The 19,093-nt window shown below is 32.6% G+C and overlaps 2 protein-coding genes and 1 pseudogene across 2 annotated transcripts; all 3 read left to right on the top strand.

Moving 5' to 3' along the window:
• Nucleotides 1-1,571: 1,571 nt before the first annotated feature.
• LOC131845715 (facilitated trehalose transporter Tret1-like) lies at nt 1,572-4,420 on the top strand. Its single transcript, XM_059194807.1, has 3 exons — nt 1,572-1,598; nt 2,100-2,238; nt 3,138-4,420. Exons 1-3 carry the CDS (start codon nt 1,572-1,574, stop codon nt 4,418-4,420), a joined length of 1,449 nt encoding a protein of 482 aa, XP_059050790.1.
• A 2,064-nt stretch (nt 4,421-6,484) lies between these two features.
• LOC131845714 (facilitated trehalose transporter Tret1-like) lies at nt 6,485-9,375 on the top strand (annotated as a pseudogene).
• Nucleotides 9,376-11,410: 2,035 nt separating this feature from the next.
• Nucleotides 11,411-13,201, top strand: LOC131845718 (facilitated trehalose transporter Tret1-like). The gene is made up of 3 exons (XM_059194809.1): nt 11,411-11,495; nt 11,940-12,581; nt 13,104-13,201. Exons 1-3 carry the CDS (start codon nt 11,411-11,413, stop codon nt 13,199-13,201), a joined length of 825 nt encoding a protein of 274 aa, XP_059050792.1.
• Nucleotides 13,202-19,093: the final 5,892 nt, after the last annotated feature.

The following is a 19,093-nucleotide window of genomic DNA, read 5'->3' as shown; positions in this document are numbered from 1 at the left end:
TTTACGTTTCAATATAACCAATATACGTTGGTCAATATAACCAACATAATTATAATTTTATATACTACATTTGCATTTACGTTTGCAAAAATTAAAGCCCATCAGAATTCCAGCAGATGCTTGAAAACCTCATCAGTTTCATAACTTTGAACCTGATTGATAATGTAACCTACTAAATATACGATAATACAAATAGTAATCATTCTAGTATATTAGCCATGCCCACTAACAATCATGGGTTGAATCCCCGTGTAATACAAATATTTGTATTTATGAATATATTGTCTAGGTATAGCATATTTATAATTAAATTTACTATATTTGTTTTTTGAGTATCCATACGACATGCTTTGTATAAGATTAATATTAATTTTAATTCTATATTATGTAAAATAAGTAAAGATTCTTTTTTGTTGCAATTGATAAAAAAATATCATACCTTATAAAATATACACTGACGATTATTTAAGAAGAAAAATAGAGAAACATAATTTTGGATCATTTATAACGTTATTAAAATGAATAAAGTTTTTGGAGAAAGGAACACTAATAATTCACATTATTTCCTATAGACATCTGTGTACATAGTTTATATTATATTTAATTCACGTATTATTAAATATTGACGAGATATTTCTGTTTCGCGTTGGAGTAGAATAATTATACTTTGATACAATTATAGATTGTGTTGAGTTTGTGTTCAATCTAGAAGCTCTTGTGAATAACATCAAATATATGAATTTAGGACAACATTAGGTCATGCTGGCGACAATTCGTAGTTGTAAGTTGTTTATATTTTTTTTAATGGATGATAATGGAATGGTGCTCCATCCTTTTTTTTTTTTTTTTCCATCCTGCGCTAACAGCTTACGCTGGCGGGTCACCAGTGGAGGATGATAAGATGACCATGAAGTGAAGTCAGTTAGTCCATTGTGACAAATGTGCCAGAAATCGGTGACAACGGTTTCTAGAGGGAACCGCGTAGCAATGGGATTACTAGTCCACATTACTAACAACATGTTAGAAAGAACGTAAGCTTTGAAATGATTGAACAGATTTTGAATTTATGTCAAAAAATATATAAAAAGTTTATAGATTATTTTTTTACATTATCTTATCTGTGGTATTACAAAAGGACAGTCGATGAATTTGGGATGATGCACTTGCCCGGACTAGGAACGCTGGTGGAGAGAGAGACATAATCGGCTCAAGTCAAGTCAGTCAGCACTTCGTGGTGAATTCACCAGGAATTAGCAAAAATGGTTTCCAGGACAGACCGCGTGGAGGCCGCAAAAAGTATTGCCTGCAATGGGACTACTTGTCCCCATTGATTACAAACTCTTTACCCTTTCTGAGTTTTGTTTGAAGAAGTCTCACCCACTTTTGCACCCACAGACGCGCAAACAGTGCCGCAGATTATCATGAAAATATTCTTAAAAAACCACTGCTAGTACATTTTGTTACAAATTATTATAACGCTGTTGAATTTAATCATTTCTTTATTTCTTTCAGTACGAAACATCATCAGACGTCATTAATGTTATCTGGTATTTTATTGCGAAATAGCAACAATGATCAATAAGTACTTTTTAAGACAGGTGGGTCCGAAATATAGAAAGTTTATGATATCTAACCAAAACTTACCTTTACTTACTTGACGCGTCTTTTGTGACAAAATATATCATATGTCCCTCCAAGTTTTAGACAATCTCTATACATTTTGATGTATATAATTATAACGTATTGATGGTCTCACCGAGACCAGTCCAGCGATTTAATACTCCGCCTCACTTCCAATGGTCGCAAGAACCATTCCTCGTTTGATATAAACATTTCTATTCATGAGTATGATTATTTATATTGGTCTAGGTGTCTACTATGTTTTTATTTGTTTTATTTAATTCAAACTATCAATGTCCCATACTATAAATACATTGTAGACTAACATACATATAAAATAATAGTATATTATATATATGGTATTTAAGTATGTCTATCAGTTGTCTAGTATCTACAATATAAGCTCTGCTTAGCTTAGGACTAGATTGTGTTGTGTAAATTGTACTAAGTTACTACATATTATTTTTATTTCCTTTCAGTGTTTGGTTGCAACTGGCTTCATTTTGCAATGTTTTAGCGTAAACATATCTTTAGCATTTCCTTCAATCTTAATCCCAATACTGCTGTCTTCAAATGCCAAAGAGTTCAGAATAACACCTGACGAGGCTTCTTGGCTGGGTAATTTAATCTTTCTAATATTATAAATACGAAACACGTTCAAACAACTCTTTCACGTCAAAACTACAGAACGAATTTTGATGAAACTTTATAGTAATATAGCTTATACATCAGAATAACACATAGGCTATGATTTAAAAAGACAATATGTCAATTGGGTGAAATCATTACAAAACAAAGTCGCTGTCGCTGTGTATCCCTATGTATGTTTAAATCTTTAAAACTACGCAAGTTATTCTAGAGGAAGGTTTATATGTATAATACAAGTACCCGGGGCGAGTAGCTAGTGTAATATAAATGTCAAGAAAGTGTGATGTAAAAGATGTTGCGTTGATTAATATAATTAGTTCTATAGTAATTTTTAAAAGCGAATGCGTATCTGATCAGGAGAAATAAATATCTGGATAAAACGAAGTCTCAAATATGATATAGTTGGCGGATTGCATAGTAATTGTTATTTGTGCAGGTAATGCACCAAGATGGCACAGAAAACATATATAGAAACAAACACCGTTTCACATTTTATATATTAGTTTTCAATGACTATGTGATTAATTATAAACTATGTAATTAATTATATTAATAAGATGACATTGTAACTTTGTATCAAATCATCAAAAGCACTATGTAGATCTATTTCAAACGATAAATCAAACCTATCTTCAGTTTGGACAGACTAAAAATTCCTGTTTTAAATAGATATTAGGCACTTAATCATAATATAACAACTAGTCTGTCCGTCTGTCTCTCTACTTGCAAACTTTTCGTGACTAAACGGTTGAATGGAGCTCAATGAAAATTAAGGTGATTTGGACGAATATGGGATATTTAAAAAGTAGACGATGTTGCGGGTAACAGTGAGTAAAAAATCTATTTAAACATTGAAGTACTTGTTTCAGCTTCTTGCAATACCATTACTGGTCTGATCGGGCTTTTCACTCTACCACCAATAATGCAAAAGTATGGCCGAAAAGTGATAAACATCGGTACAGCAGTAACTCAGTTAATGGGTTGGTTACTTTACATATTCACTAATAGTGTAGCGACTCTCTACGTCGCCAGACTAACTCATGGACTATGTCTAGGCTCCGTTTACCTTCATTGTGTAATTGCAAGCGAATATAGTGATCCCAAACGAAGAGGTTATCTGGTAGCAATTAAGAAAATGATGGGAACTGTAGGAGTTTTAACATGTCATGCGCTATCGCTTTCTTGTACTTGGAAACAGATAGCGATATTTGCTATATTTCCATATATAATGATAATTATTAATGGTTTGTACTGGCCAGAAAGTCCCTCGTATTTGGCTATGAAAGGAAAGTTCGAGGAGTGCAAATATTCCTTCTACTGGCTACACGGAAAGTCAACGGAGAAACAAAACGAATTGAAGATATTAATGGCCGCACAGACAGAAACTATGCTGAAGAATAAAAGAAAAAAGAGTAATATTATAATAGAAATATTGTATAGCTTCCGTGACAAGATATTTTTAAAATCTTTTATATTAACCACATTATTGATATTAGCTATTGATGTGTCTGGAAGGTTTTATCTCCTAACTTATGTTATACAGATTATAAGAGAAATTGTATCGGATGAAGTGACTGCAGGATATTGTACTATAGTTGTCGATTTATTAACAATACTCGCGTCTTTTTTATCAATTTTTCTTATACACAATCTCAAAAGGCGTACTGTACTTTTCTCTTCAGGAATCTTTTCAGGTACACTCATGTTAATATTAAGTTTAATACTGTTTTTAAAACAACAATACCAACTAGATTCCTACTCGTCTGTAAGGTGGTCATCAATTTGTATTGTTATATTACTTAATTTTGTATTGTATGTAGGATTAATACCAGTGTCTTATAATATTAGTGGGGAAATCTTTCCTGTTGAATACAGAGGTATCGGACCTTCTGTATCGGGATTATCTTTTATGACATTTTATTTTACAACTATGAAATATACTCCTGCTATTATAGATGGAACAGGATTACATGGGATGTATTTAATATATGGGTTGTGCTTGTTATTATGTATACTTGTCTTATATTTTATATTACCAGAAACTAAGGATAGGACCTTACAAGACATTGAAGATGAAATGAAAGGGGTGAATAGGACAGCAACAGAAGTAAAACCAATGTTAGATGAAACAATGGAAGAATGTGCGAAATAATGACTTTTTCCTTTTTTTATGTAATAACAACGATATATAAGTTGACAGGCCGTCTCATGGCTTATAGTAACCACTGACCATATACATGAACAGTACTACAGGTATTATCATGTTTCAACCGTGATTACTCATGCGAAGCCAATATGGGCATCTTATGCCTTTTATTCTGTAATTTCACTGCCTTCACCGTTTAACTGAAACACTACACTTGTTATAAATCAAAGTGGTTGATTTTATTTTATAATGTGGAGGTCTGTCTATTTATTTGCTATAATCTCATAAAACAATTCTGAACAGATTTTTATAACGTTCTCATTTATCAACAGAGTAATGGCTGTGGAAGGTTTAGGTGTATAATTCATTAACATCACCAGTATCAAATATATTTAAACTTTTAATAGGTTCCTTATTATGTTATAATTTATTTATATAAAGTTCTAAAAATAAAGTATTTAAAATTTAATAAATATTTAATTTATCATCACCAGAAACATTAATTCGATCCAATCAATAGTCAGTCTAGTGAGCGAGAGCGGAGTGCGAAGCGTGGAGCTATCTTAGAGTTCAAATATGCAACGTAACGTCTCTTTGTAACGATATTGCTCGGAAACGGCTAGACCGATCGAGACCAAAATTTCATTGAAAGTGGTCGACTTTTGGGCCTCCATCGTGTACCACTCAAAAATCCGATCGGTCAAGGTCGAATTTTTAAGAATAAACGCGCTTCGCTCAACTTGTAACCTGCTGTGTAAACAACACACCGGTAACAAACCTACACCAACATGACAGCTACGTGCATTTATTTAGACTACTTTAGACGATTGACAAATATGTATTCCTCGCCTCCGCGTTGTGATGCAGTTTGATGTAACTCATTTAAAATATTCAATATGGAGATAAAATCGTAGAAGCATTAAAAATCCATATAAACCCAACTAATCAGGAATCGTTTGTTACATAAATTAACTTAAGCACAGGTTGTCGGCGCATGACATATGTCAATGAACTATGTATTTGGCGGCTTTGGTACGGTAACTGTTTAGCATCAGAATGGATGTATGACGGATAGCAACCATTATGGCATAAATAAAAAAAATAACCGCGTAGTAGCCGTCTGCATTCCACATGATTTTTGGCTTCACAGAATGCGCACATAGTCGACTGCATTCTAGGAATTCTGATAACTGATTGATTTTGATTATGTGAGACTACTACTATTTTCTTATTCGTGATATAATTTCAGTTAAATATAAATCTTAGATAAACATGAATTTCGTATCTTTAAAATTAATTCACGGTAATAATCTTAAATTGTTCAAATCATCACACAATACATAGAGTTGGTATTTTAAACTAAAATTGAATTTGACAGTTCTATGTAATTACGGCGTCTGAACTTGTATAAATTATTAGAAATATTATATGTTATTAGTTTACTACATTAAAAAGGTGGCCTGTAGTAGGCGGAAGGCGGAACACGGTGGAAGGATGACGATGATGATGATGATTATTTTACGTCTATAAGGGTGTTAGAATTTAATAGTGTTGCCTCACCGCATTCGTCGAAAGAATGCGGTGAGCTGAACGTAATGCAGAGTTAATTATTCCATAGAATTCAAGCGAATCCTTATTCATTTCATAAAATGCGCCCATAGTACTCTGTGTATCACAAACTACTCGCGAAAGCTACTTCTCACAACATAAAAAAAATAGATTACTTTAAATTAATTAATAAATAACTAAATTTATTTAATATCGTACGCTCTGAGGCGCGGTAAATGATAACCGTTAGATGTGAATTGTGCGTTAGAAATTGATAAAAGCGTAGTCGTCATCGGTTACACATACAACATAATAACAATACGAATTTACAAATTACAAAACTGCGTAACTGTAGCCAATATTTTAAAACATATTTTACAAAAGTTTTATTTTGTGATGAGTAAGTGGACATGTCTAAATGTATATCAATGCATATGTCACCTGGTAGTATAAGTGTGTGGATATATGAATGCAAACGTCATGTGTTCGCTAATGTCCAACAATCATTGGTTTCAAGCAAAAATGTATGATAAGTACTTTCTTAGACAGGTGAGTAATTTTTATTTTTATTCATTACATACATTTCATCATCTCATCATCGCAGCCCGGAAGACATACATTTATATCAAATTAATTCAAAATATATTTTTAATGTAGGTATGTTCAGTTATAGATACTTCAGGTATGGTAAGTTCGGAATGTAATTTTCTGTTCATAATACCATTTGTTGAACTGTTACAGTTGGTTCAAAATAACTACTTTTAATCCATTAAATAATAGCACTCAAACTTCCTTCTTTCTATCTCTCTTTAAATTAAGAAATGAATCTGTATTTTTGTTACCGACATTTATTTGAAAAGAATACGAGCTGAGTGAGTGTGAGAGAATAACTGACAAGAAGCCAGTTATTCTCACCTCAAAATCATTCCGAACTGACGGTAGATTTGACATATCATAATAGACCTAAAAAGAGTCTATTACAGACTCATAGCATAACAGTCTGTAATAGACTAAGATATTTTGAATTCTTCATAATCTAATCTTTTTTAGTAATCATCGATACAAAAAAGGGTGTGTGTGTGTGTATTAAAATGTATGTTTTTTGTTATATATCCGTGCCGCTAGTTAATAATAATACTTAACATGCTATAACTATTCTGTTACAGTGTTTTATTGCATCCGGCATCATATTTCAAGCTTTTTTGCGGGTCCATGAGTGTAATACTACCATCAGTATTGAATCCGATACTACTATCACCAAATACATCAGACATTAAGGCTACGCCGTATGAGGTTTCCTGGTTGGGTAAGTTATTTATACCAAACTATTGTAGAAACAAACAGACAGACGAAAATTATAACTTTGTTGATTCTATTACTGAAAAGATCTACTAAATATTTTCAGTGATATCTGCATAATTCAAGATTCATGTAATTTTATTATTTACCATCTTCACTCCAGCTATCTTATGCAGTTTTCTATATATACAGTTCAGACTGTACTCTTGCTGCATTATTTTTCATAACTGTTCTAATGATGAATGCATCAGCCATTTAAGAAGATTTGTCACCATGAAACCTCGATGGCCTAGCGGGTTAGCACACCGTCTTACGAACCGTATTGGAACATTTGCTCATGAGTATGATTATTTGTATTCGTCTGTATGTTTTCTATGTACACGTATTATGTATGTATTTTTAAAAAATGTAATAAAGTATTTAGCTGTTTAGTCCCCATAACACAAGGCCTGCTTAGCTTGGCGCTGTGCGTATGAAGAATGTTAACTAATTTATTTTAGTGTTAAACTACTGAATGAATTTTGATAAAACTTTACAGAAATATAGCATATTCATCAGAATTACATAGGGTATAATTTAACAAGATGTTATGTAAATTGTGCGAAATCTATTTATTAATATTGCAAATGCGAAAGTTTGTGAGTATGGATAGATGTTTGGTACTCTTTCATGCAGAAACTATAGAACGGGTTTTGTTGAAACTTTACAGTGATTTAGCTTATACATCAGAATAACACATAGGCTATAAATTTCACGCGGGTGAAACCGCGGGCACAGCTTGTATAGTAATAAATGTTAAGTGAGTGTCATGCAGATGAAGCTGCGTGGGTCAGCTAGTTATTATTAACATTACTGTGCTTGTTTCAGCTGCTTGCAATAGTATCACGGGTTTAGTTGGCTATTTTGTACTTTCACCAATGATGCAAAAAATTGGCCGAAAAATGACACATTTTAGCGTAAGTGTAACAGTTGCAATAGGTCTATTAGTACTTGCACTAGCCAAGAACATGGTTATGCTTTTCATCGCTAGATTAATCCACGGACTTTATTTAGGATCCATTTTTATTAATAGTATTATCGCATGTGAATATTCTGATCCTAAAAGAAGAAGCTATATGGTAGCTATTAAGAAATTATCTGTATCATTCGGAGTTTTAGCAAGTCATACTTTGGCTCTTTGTTGGACTTGGAGACAAATATCTATATTTTCTATATTTCCTGCTATGATAGCAATGATTATCAATTGGTATTGGCCAGAAAGTCCATCTTATTTAGCTTTAAAAGGAAAAATTGATGAATGCAGACATTCCTTCTATTGGTTGCACGGAAAGTCAGAAGAAAAAGAGTACGAATTGAGAATTTTAATTGCGGCCCAGACAGAAACGAGACTAAAGAATAAATTAAATAAATCTAATATGGTAATACAATTGTTACACTTGTGCCGTGACAAAGCATTTCTCAAGCCTTTTTTTGTAACCACGCTATTGTTGCTAGCTGTGGACGCATCTGGTAGATTTTATTTTCTTATATATGTTACACAAATAATGAAAGAAATCGTTGGGAACGAATCGTCTGCAGCATATTGTACGATGTTTTTCGATGTAATAACAATAGTCGCAATATTTGCATCTCTTTTTGTTATACACAAATTTAAAAGACGCACCGTAGTTTTTTGTTCAGGATTTACGTCAGGTTTGTTAATGATAATAATAAGTATTTTGATATATTTAAAATCACAATTTGTGACACTATCATATTTATCTTGGATTGCACTTAGTGTTATAATGATACAAAACTTTATAACGTGCATTGGACTGATACCTATTAGTTACAACATTATTGGGGAAATATTTCCTTTAGAATACAAAGGTTCGGGGCCCTCTGTTTCAGGAATATCATTTATGGCGTTTTATTTCATAAGCCTGAAATTTACACCTGTTATAATAGAAGAAATAGGATTACAAGGAATGTACTTTATGTACGGATTATGCTTACTACTTTGTATATTTGTATTATATTATATATTACCAGAAACCAAAGATAAAACATTGCAAGATATAGAAGACGAAATCAGAGGAATAAAGAGAACAACTGTTGAAGTAAGCAAATGTTAAAACATGCAAAAATAAATTTTATAACTCTTGAACTAATTCAATTTATATAAATATAAGTGTAAATGTTGTACATGTGTAGTAGAATAGATGGCATTGTAAATTTATTCCTCATTTGTTACTTGATGATTGGAACAAATCGGTGGACTATATAAGTGTCTAAATTATAAAAACACGTAGATTACATTATTTTATATTGCAATGTGCAAATATGAACTACAGTAAAACAGCAAAGAAATATATAAAAAACATGACGTATAAAAAGAACTGTTCTAAAACTATAAATTTAGAAGGAATGTCAAAAAGTATGAGAAACCCTTATTTTAATTATTAATCGGGTCTTAACACGAATCATTTTATGGCAAATAAAGGTATTTACCTCTCTTGACGTTTCGATTCGGTTGCACTAGCCGTGGTCATGAGAGGTAAATACCTTTATTTGCCATAAAATTATTTCGTGTTAAGACCCGGTTAATAATTTAAATAATGTATATTAAACATGAGAAACCCTGTCACCAAATGTTAATAACCAATTTGTGATTTATGACTAATCCAAATAACAGATAAGGGTTTATACATAAAATACTGTATCTTATACTAAAATAGTTAATATTAAAAGTTGATTAGCAGTTAAGCAATTATATTAATTCGTTATGGCTACTTGGCAATTTTAATGTTGTTCATTAAATTGCGTTTAGTACTTAATATTCTACTTAATATGTTATCTCTAAGCTATAAAACGAGATTAATTTTATGGTTTATTCAATATAAACTTTTGAGTACCACTTCACTTTTCTTTTGCTGTAATTTGTCGGTATGTGTGATCGCATATCCAGCAAAATGTAACCCATGTGAGGTTTTGGTAGAAAGCCACTAGGCAACTACGCTCTCGAACAGATGAATACGTAATTTTAAATTTCCTTGAATAATTTAGAATGTCTTTTGTATTATGCTGATCAATTTTAAAGCGATTAAAAAATAAATTGGAACACTTGTGTTAACATTCTTTAAGCAACATGTTATTCACGTCGACCAGATAATACTTGCGTAAAATATATTTTTGTGAATTAAAAACAATGTACAATTTAAACGTTTAGTTACAGTCGAAATGTGGTAAGTGTGGTGGTATTGTACATTTTACATGGCGTATATACTTCCTGAATAATGTGTTGAATTATTTTTTATTGAATAAAAATTATAACGACAGTATTTAAGACATTTGCAACAATGCCTGATAAATATTTTTTTAGACAGGTAAGTTAAATTTATTTATTAAACGTTTCAGAATTATAAGAACATGCAAAAGTGTAAAATGTATGAAAATACATGTCGTTACTGAGGTCTTGTAAAAAGGTTATTATGTTTCATTTACGAAACATGATTACACAAAATATTAAATTACATATGATTTTAACTTTAATGATCTACCTGCCGAGGTTTTTTTTAGAGGCATGGGGGTTTTTAAGAAGGGCATTTTAAGGTTTTTAAGAGTCGGAGCACGCACGCGATACTCATGGTGTTTCTGGCTGGTTACCTAGTGTAGGCTTTAATGTTACCATCGTTGTATATAGAAATCCAAGTAAATAGTTATGCTATATATATTATGGATCGAAAAGCAAAATTATTTTGAATCCTGTGGTATTAATCTACGTCCGTAAAGAGATAAATAAATTATTTATAATTGTTCTACATTAGATTTCAAATGGCTCAAAAGCATTCGAATGGTTATTTGATTGTTATGCCATTTTTTCCTAGTACTACGTCTGTGTATTAACTCTGATACTAATTGTAATTGATTACTTTTTAATGATGTTGTTTTTTGTACTTTCCGTGGAATGAAACATATACAAATGTTAGTTCATTTTGTTTTTTTTTATTGTTATATTTTAATTTTATACTTTCCATTCAATGAAATGTACCAATGGATTTTAACATATACCTAAGTATTTAAGCGTTTATAACTGTATTCATTCCTCTTCTGTTTCAGTCTTTCATTGCCTCCTCTCTGTTTATATACTCTTTCTCCGGAGGTATGACAATGGCATTTCCATCTGTACTCATCTTATCTATACTGTCAACCACTGCAGATATTAAGGGAACACAAGACGATGCATCCTGGCTAGGTTAGTGGATAGTTCGTTAACGGTATATTTATAATGTCCCAGGTTCTGAGAACTAGTTAACTTTTATATAAAACAAACATAATCTTCCATAATATTCACGCCCTCGATGGTCTAGTGGTAGCACCGCCTTACATCTGATCGTCACGGGTTCGATTCCTACGATGCAAACATTTGTATTCATGAGAATAATCCTTCGTAATGTATATTCTGTATGTATTTACATTATCTGGATTATTACTAGAGGTAGACTTTCTACAAAGTCGACTGCATATTTCTGTCTCACTCAAATCGGAGTGAGATATAGCATTGAAATTACAGAGTGCATAGACTCAACTTCTCCTCTGATATCAAAATTTAATATTTGAAACTAGTACTTCTGGTGCTATTTATTGCTTGTTTGCCCTACTAGTTTAATAAAACACGTGTCTATATATTATTTTTCAGGTGCATGTAATGCAATCACAGGGTTAATAGGATTCTTTGTCCTCTCTCCTATAATGCAGAAATTTGGGCGAAAATCGACCAATATCCTTGTCAACATTATTGTCGCTGCAGGTTGGATAACATTTTCCTTTGCCACCAGCATTACCACATTATTCATTGGAAGATTAATTCACGGGATCTGTTTCGGTGCTGTCCACATTAATGCTATAATGATCAGTGAATACACCGACGCAAAGAGAAGAGGTTATTTCGGTGCCATTAAGAAGTTTTCTGTATCATTAGGTGTTCTGTGCTGTCATTCCTTAGCACTCTGTTGGACTTGGAAACAAATATCTATATTTGCTATACTTCCAGCTTTAATTGTCATAATTTTGACCTGGTTCTGGCCAGAAAGTCCCTCTTTTTTGGCATTAAAGGGAAGATTTGAAGATTGCAAGGAATCTTTCTATTGGATAAATGGGAATTCGGTGGAAAAAGAAAATGAGTTGACTGTTTTGATAGCATCGCAAAGTCAGAGAATAGAGAAAAAGAAACGGAAACAAGCAAATGTATTGAATGTGTTATTTCAAGCTTTATCGCAAAGGAACTTTTTAAATTCACTGTTTACAGCAACGGTGTTGACTTTATCTAGTGACGCATCAGGCAAGTTTTATTTTTTCTCTTACGTTATACAAATCATGAAAGAATTAGTTAACGATAAGCATACTGCAATATATTGCTCGATAATTGCAGAATCGGTGATAGCAGTTGGATTATTCTCATCGTGTTTCTTTATACACCGTTTTAAAAGACGGACGGTAGTGTTATCTACGGGAACTACATCTGCTTTGTTAATGTTACTTATAAGCATATTACTCTTTTTAAAATCTAAATATGATTTAGGCATCCGTTTGACATGGTCTATACTATTTATTCTTTTCGTACAGAATTTTATATCAAATTTAGGACTGATTCCAGTTAGTTATATTATAATTGGTGAAATTTTCTCTTTGGAGCATAGAGGATTGGGATCTTGTGCTTCAGGTGTATCTTTTATGATATTTTATTTCATTGCATTAAAGTTGGCGCCTGTTGCAATATTAAGAATAGGACTGCATAACATGTATTTGATTTGTGGTCTATGTACATTATTTTGTATATTAATATTGTATTATATACTACCAGAAACTAAAGATAAGACATTGCAGACCATAGAAGATGAAATAGGGCAAGTGAAAAGGACTCCAATAGAAACAAGTGTAATGTTGGACTTATTTGTGTAAATTGGTACAGAAATAAAATTTGTTAACAATCGTCTGCGTGAGTACCTCTATCTCAACCCATTTCTTCCAAGCAATTTGCTTGGTAAGTTCAGTTTCGGTTGAAGCCTATGAAATATTAGGATATGCAGGCGTGACATCTTAATCATGAAAAATGAAATACTTGGGTATTTACCACTGACGTCACCAGACGATATTATTCCTATGGTGCTGTTCATGTACTATATAGACGACAGTTGTCACTTTATATCGTGGACTTGGCATGTAGATAATTCCCGTTCCCTAACAATCCAGTCAGAGCAGAACCAGGATATATCCTGTCAGGCGCAACAGTCGGATGACATCTAAGTTGCAGCTCTTGTCCCGCTTAAAAAATATACTTAAAATGAATAAACAGTATTATAATATTTTGTGCGTTATGCTCTATATTTTCTTCGTTTTTGAAACATTTTTCAATGTAGCTCCACTCCTATTGGTCGTAGCCTGTAATGCTTGACCTTCCTCGATAAATAGATGTGTGGTTGACACTGTGAATCCATGGAATGCAAGTCGTCTCAGTTCATAATTTGCCGACAGTCTACAACCTTGTCATCGATGACGCTCGGTGTTTCAGGCATACTATGGCTACTGTGACCATTTACAAAATGGGCTATATGCAACTACTGCAAAAAGGTACTACTACTATACTACTATCTAACGAACAACACAATCTTAAGGTGACATATAAAATGATAGTTATATAATCCTAATAAATATGATGTTATTGCTTAATGGCATAATTTCGAAAGTGATAGAGAAGATTTAATTTCGTAAACAATTCACAAGTTTCATAAACTTTGAGAGTTGTAAACTAGAAATGATTTGGTGGGTAACATCTCATTTTGAATAGTTTGAGCAACACTGGCAGCGTTCAGGGCTCGGTATCCTATAGTTGTGAAATATTTGAAATATCTAAACCATTTTAAAGCTTCTTTTCGGGTAATTCTTTACATTTAAAATTAAATTCTGTACGTGTCATAAAGCGATGCCGGTTAATCTGTCATCTGACCCTTTCAAAGTCATCGTGCGTGATATTTGGGAATAGAATAGGTTTTATATCTAGGTAAATTTATTCTTTATTCTTTCTTGTACATACACATAGGGAAAAAGAACAGTAATAAGGTAATTGTAATGTACACGGGCGAGCTTATCTCTAAAAAGAGATTTCTTCCAGCAAACCTAGAAAATGTTATAAGATAATGTGTTCAGCCATACATATGTAAGAGAAAACAAGAAAAGAGGACATACACATAAGATATTGTCGTATATATAATAATAAGACAATAATAAGACACTATAAGAAGGAATACATTATTATTTGTGTTAACCGATTGAAATCAATCTTGTTTTTTATATTTGTGTAAATTTTTCTAGAATATTCCACACACACAAAATAAAACATTATTTACTACGCAGTAGCGTATGATTTTTTAGAAAAGAAATTGTTGAAATAACGCTACTTAATTAATAAAATAAAATAATTTATATTTTTCTTTTTAAATTTCCTAATACTTAAGTATATTGATTTGATAAAAAAATAAAACAAAAAAGTGGAATGCGTCCAATATTTTATCTAATTTAATTACTCTTCTATTTTTTATCTGTTTTCTTCTTCTCTATATGAATTCACTAAGATAACCTTATTTATATAATTAATATAAGGAAAATACTTTTAAGGTACACTATTGTATTACATAAAATACCTGTGGAAATGTAATATATAAATATATTCAGATCATTCAGTACATTTATCTTTGTGTTAGAATAAGGGATCAGTTAACGTAATACCTATATAATACGTATCGCTTCATAAATATTTACCCAGCAGGCTTTATCTAATGTTGGCACTATTATTCGCAACAACATTTGTCACCGGTTTGGGGAAGAACGCACTAGGTCGAATATAGTAATTTGTTTTCATAAAGAAACTTGAGCCATAAAGGCGGGAACTACGAGGTACAAATGTTAAGCGGACAGCGATCTATCATTGTTGGCGATTTTGACAGCCTCGATGGTCGCGGATTCATGTCCTAACACGGTGCATTCTATCAGGTAAGAAACTTGATAGGATCTCTAGGGGCAATAAAAATATCTAAAACTAATGAGGGACCGCAAAATATTTGTAAAAAATTATCTTTTACAATTCTGTCAATAGCAACGTCAATATTGGTTGTAGTTAGACGCAGTGCAGTGTTTATAAAAGCAGGTTAGAAAATAATTTGCTCATCAAATTATTTGGCGCGCCGGATCAATTCAAGCTGTGGGCCGCATGTAACCCGCGAATCATAGTTTGGACAGCTCTGCGTAAGAAGATATATCCATACATGTAAATGTTTGGATATAATAAGCATAAAACCTCAATCCCTGGTACTACACCAATGATTGAGAAAGGGCTTATTCTAAATGGTAATCAGTTAACTCTATATGATGTGTTTCGGATGGAAATATTGAAACATTCAAGAATAGAGCGTGTACATTAAAAGGCTGGCAGCGCACTTCCAATTCCCCTGGTGTTACGGATGCTCATGGGCGGTAGTAACTAATCACTTAACATAAGGTGAACCGCAAGCTCATTTGCGCAAGCACCTCTATGGTATAAAAAAATGTTTTTCTGTTTACTAATATTTAATAACAACATCCCATTTCTCCTGTGGTTCTCATAATATATGGTATACTTAGGTCTATTTTATTATTATTGAGGGGTTTGGGATATATACAGGTGCTTAGATCTTTAGCATTACGACCTACATAGATATATTGTGTTCGGCCTTTTTCAGAGTTCGATACCTATATCCGTCAAGAACTCGGGGCAAGTATTGAAGGATATTCTTAGGAGCGATGGTTTTTATTTCCTTAGGATACTTAGGTGTAACTCTTGTAACTTAACACGGACTCCTTGGAGCGGCTGACACGTCATTATCGCACGTTATCGCCTGTTCACATCCTGGGAGATGGAAATATTACGTTTCCACTGGCAATCTCCGTAAATTATTGTAAATATAGGGAACTTTGTTCTCCCCGCTAATGATTCGCCATTGTAATACCAGTTCCGGTCTGGTGAATGGCGTTTGTTTTGTTCGCGTCACATCTCGCGTTATGGATTTATTGTTTTTGACGAGATATCCGTTTTATCATAGATATATGATAGTTACAGATTAATGGATTTATACAGAGAAGGCGTTGTGACGTGGTTTATTACGTATTACCTGTGCCCGCGATTTCGTCCGCGTCTTATAGTGCTATTGCCTTGGCCAAATAAAGAAAAAATATTCAATAATCTAACCTAAAAACAGGAGAGAAATGTTTTATCGTTCTACCTTCAAAAATGATTCTCCATACAAACTGTCATCCCTTATTTTATTTTACCCTCTTAAACTAACGGAAATAAAAAAAAATTGTGTTTCCAAGTGTGTAAAGTTTCTATGTCTCCATTTTATTGCGCTTTAGCCCATCATAATGAAGTGGAGTAACAGGTAACAAACTACTATGACACAACACCGTCTCTATATAATCCTATCTCTAACTATATATATACATATAAATAAAATTGAAGTGTCTGTTTGTAATATTGATATAACCGTTGTTTACGAATAACATTTTTTTAAATTTTTGTCTGTCTATCTGTTTGTTCCGGTTAATCTCCAGTAGCTGATGTAATAAGGAGTATCTTAGGCTAATTTTATTTTAGAAAAATAAAGTTAAATTCCACACGGACGAAGTTGCGGGTACAGCTAGTATATTATAAAACCAATATCTAGTAGGAGTGTAGTGTATGTGTAGAGTGTTATTTTGTAGATTACTTTTTGCTCCATTTTTAATAAAATACCTTAAAAATACCCCAACTTTCTTTAATCTGTATTGACCCATATTTATTAGCATATTCTGTGAACATTTCATAATAATTCTTCCAGTTACTTTTACGTGATTAACAGTCAAACCTTGTCACGATTTTATTATATGTAAACATGAATAAATTAACGATTAATCAATCAAAACATTATTACCGTCATTTTATTGGAATAATCAAATAAAAACAATATCCCAACGAGCGAGGGAACAATAAAATCCTTTTCTGTCACAAATAAATTTGTTAGCGCACCCTAAGACCTAACGTAAGTCAAATTTGTAGAAAGCTCGTAAATTTGTTAGACCACTAAAACTTGTGAGTTGTGCTACAATTGGTAATATAAATAACACATTAAGAGGACGTATTAGAGCTTTTTATTCGAACTATTCTAATGCTGTTTGCCACAAATGACCTTTACAGCTTCCCGTATAATAGAGGGCAGGAGCAGATGGCTCAAACCCGTGATAGGACTTATGGACGGATACGACTTTAGTCTAGGGGCACCACTGGGGTTCGAACCTCGGCTCAAGCCATCGTAATTTCGTTGTGTTGCCGTGTCGAGATATAAATGTAGGATGTGCGATTGGTTTGCGACAGTCGTGAGAATCGTGCCATGTACTCTCGATATAGTAAATTAAATTGCTATATTCTCAGGAAGTTAGGATAATTTAGGATAGTTTTATCCTAAATTTAGATTGAATTTAGGATAGTTATAATGTGAATTATCTTTGTTCATGTAAAACATCGACAGGGAATTCATCCCCACACGCTGAAACCTAAGTGGTCTCGGACAGTGCGGTTTCCTCCCACGTACACTTAGATTGTGAAATGAACTACATGCCGAGGTTTTCTCAAGAGACTACAGCATGAGGTTTTTCAAGAACGGTATATTAAGTTTCTTAAGGGTTGGCAACGCGCACGGACCACCCCTGCTGTTTCAGGCGTCCATAGGCTGCGTTAATTGTTTACCATCAGATGGGCCGTTTGCTTGTTTGTCACCTACAAGCTCTGCTAAGTTTTAGACTAAATGGCGCTGTGTGATCTTTCTGGTGTTTTTAATGCTAATTAAATCGACTCAGCTCTACAGTTTTCGTAGTCGTACTTCGCACATCAAACTAATACATAACGAATCCATTTACTTTGACCGTATTACTGTTTGTAGATATATACGCGTAAAATATAGATAATATATCACGCAAACAGTAGGTAGTTTGTTTAGTATGTTTTTATTTTAGGACTTACTAGAGTTGCGGAACTGAAGTAACTTTTGCTGTTTGCGAGGCTATGTTATTCCCATAGGTGGGATTAGCTGGGTTGACAAATAGTACGGCATAACTGGAATATAGAAGTGTACAAGTTTATAGTGTGAAAATTATACAGAAAGGTAATGTTAAACGATTTTCGTGCGTGTGATATTGTAATATGTGCTTAATTATGTATGTATTATAAACACATAAATTTTTCTGTTAAATTATTGATGTTATTAAAAATAACTTCTAATTATTTATAATTAAAATTTAAATAAAGATATATTATTTCAACAGGTTATTTACATAACTTAATTGTACAACTAAGAACCTAAAATCAAAAACCTTAAAAATATAATATAATAACTTGTGAACATAAATACTTGTAGACAGTTTTGTTCATATACATTAGTACTGTAGTAAATATTACAGTTATGTCAAAATAAGTACTTTTTCATGTTAAAATATGCAATAGCAACCCCGGTACAAAGTAAGCCACATTATTGGTACCTTTATCATTTTTAATTTTTTCATAAATGCGAAGCCAGGGCGGATCACTAATTTTGTTTTTATATTTGACGTAACATCTACTAGGTGTAAAAACAAACAGTTATACACCTTATACAACATACAGCGTAGTGAGTGATAAAATTCCGTCGAAAAATTTCAAAAAGCCATATTCTATAAAAAATAAAAATATTATATATGAAATTTCCGCCAATTTTCCGAGCCAAGTAACGAGGTAAAGTTAATCACTGCTCG

This window comes from Achroia grisella, unplaced genomic scaffold, assembly GCF_030625045.1.
Source record: "Achroia grisella isolate CSIRO2021 unplaced genomic scaffold, CSIRO_AGI_Agris_v1 utg48083, whole genome shotgun sequence".
Classification (NCBI taxonomy): Eukaryota; Metazoa; Arthropoda; class Insecta; order Lepidoptera; family Pyralidae; genus Achroia; species Achroia grisella.
Note: the sequence above shows the minus strand (reverse complement) of the source record. Positions and strands in the feature narration are given on the sequence as shown.

What these genes read in the sequence shown, in the direction of transcription:
- LOC131845718 (XM_059194809.1), top strand. Translation starts at nt 11,411, where the DNA reads ATGGCATTTCCATCTGTACTCATCTTATCTATACTGTCAACCACTGCA. An exon ending in AGACGATGCATCCTGGCTAG is followed by an intron (nt 11,496 to 11,939) that starts GTTAGTGGATAG and finishes ATTATTTTTCAG; the next exon opens with GTGCATGTAATGCAATCACA. An exon ending in TTTATCTAGTGACGCATCAG is followed by an intron (nt 12,582 to 13,103) that starts GCAAGTTTTATT and finishes ATATACTACCAG; the next exon opens with AAACTAAAGATAAGACATTG.
- LOC131845715 (XM_059194807.1), top strand. Translation starts at nt 1,572, where the DNA reads ATGATCAATAAGTACTTTTTAAGACAG. An exon ending in ATAAGTACTTTTTAAGACAG is followed by an intron (nt 1,599 to 2,099) that starts GTGGGTCCGAAA and finishes ATTTCCTTTCAG; the next exon opens with TGTTTGGTTGCAACTGGCTT. An exon ending in TGACGAGGCTTCTTGGCTGG is followed by an intron (nt 2,239 to 3,137) that starts GTAATTTAATCT and finishes TACTTGTTTCAG; the next exon opens with CTTCTTGCAATACCATTACT.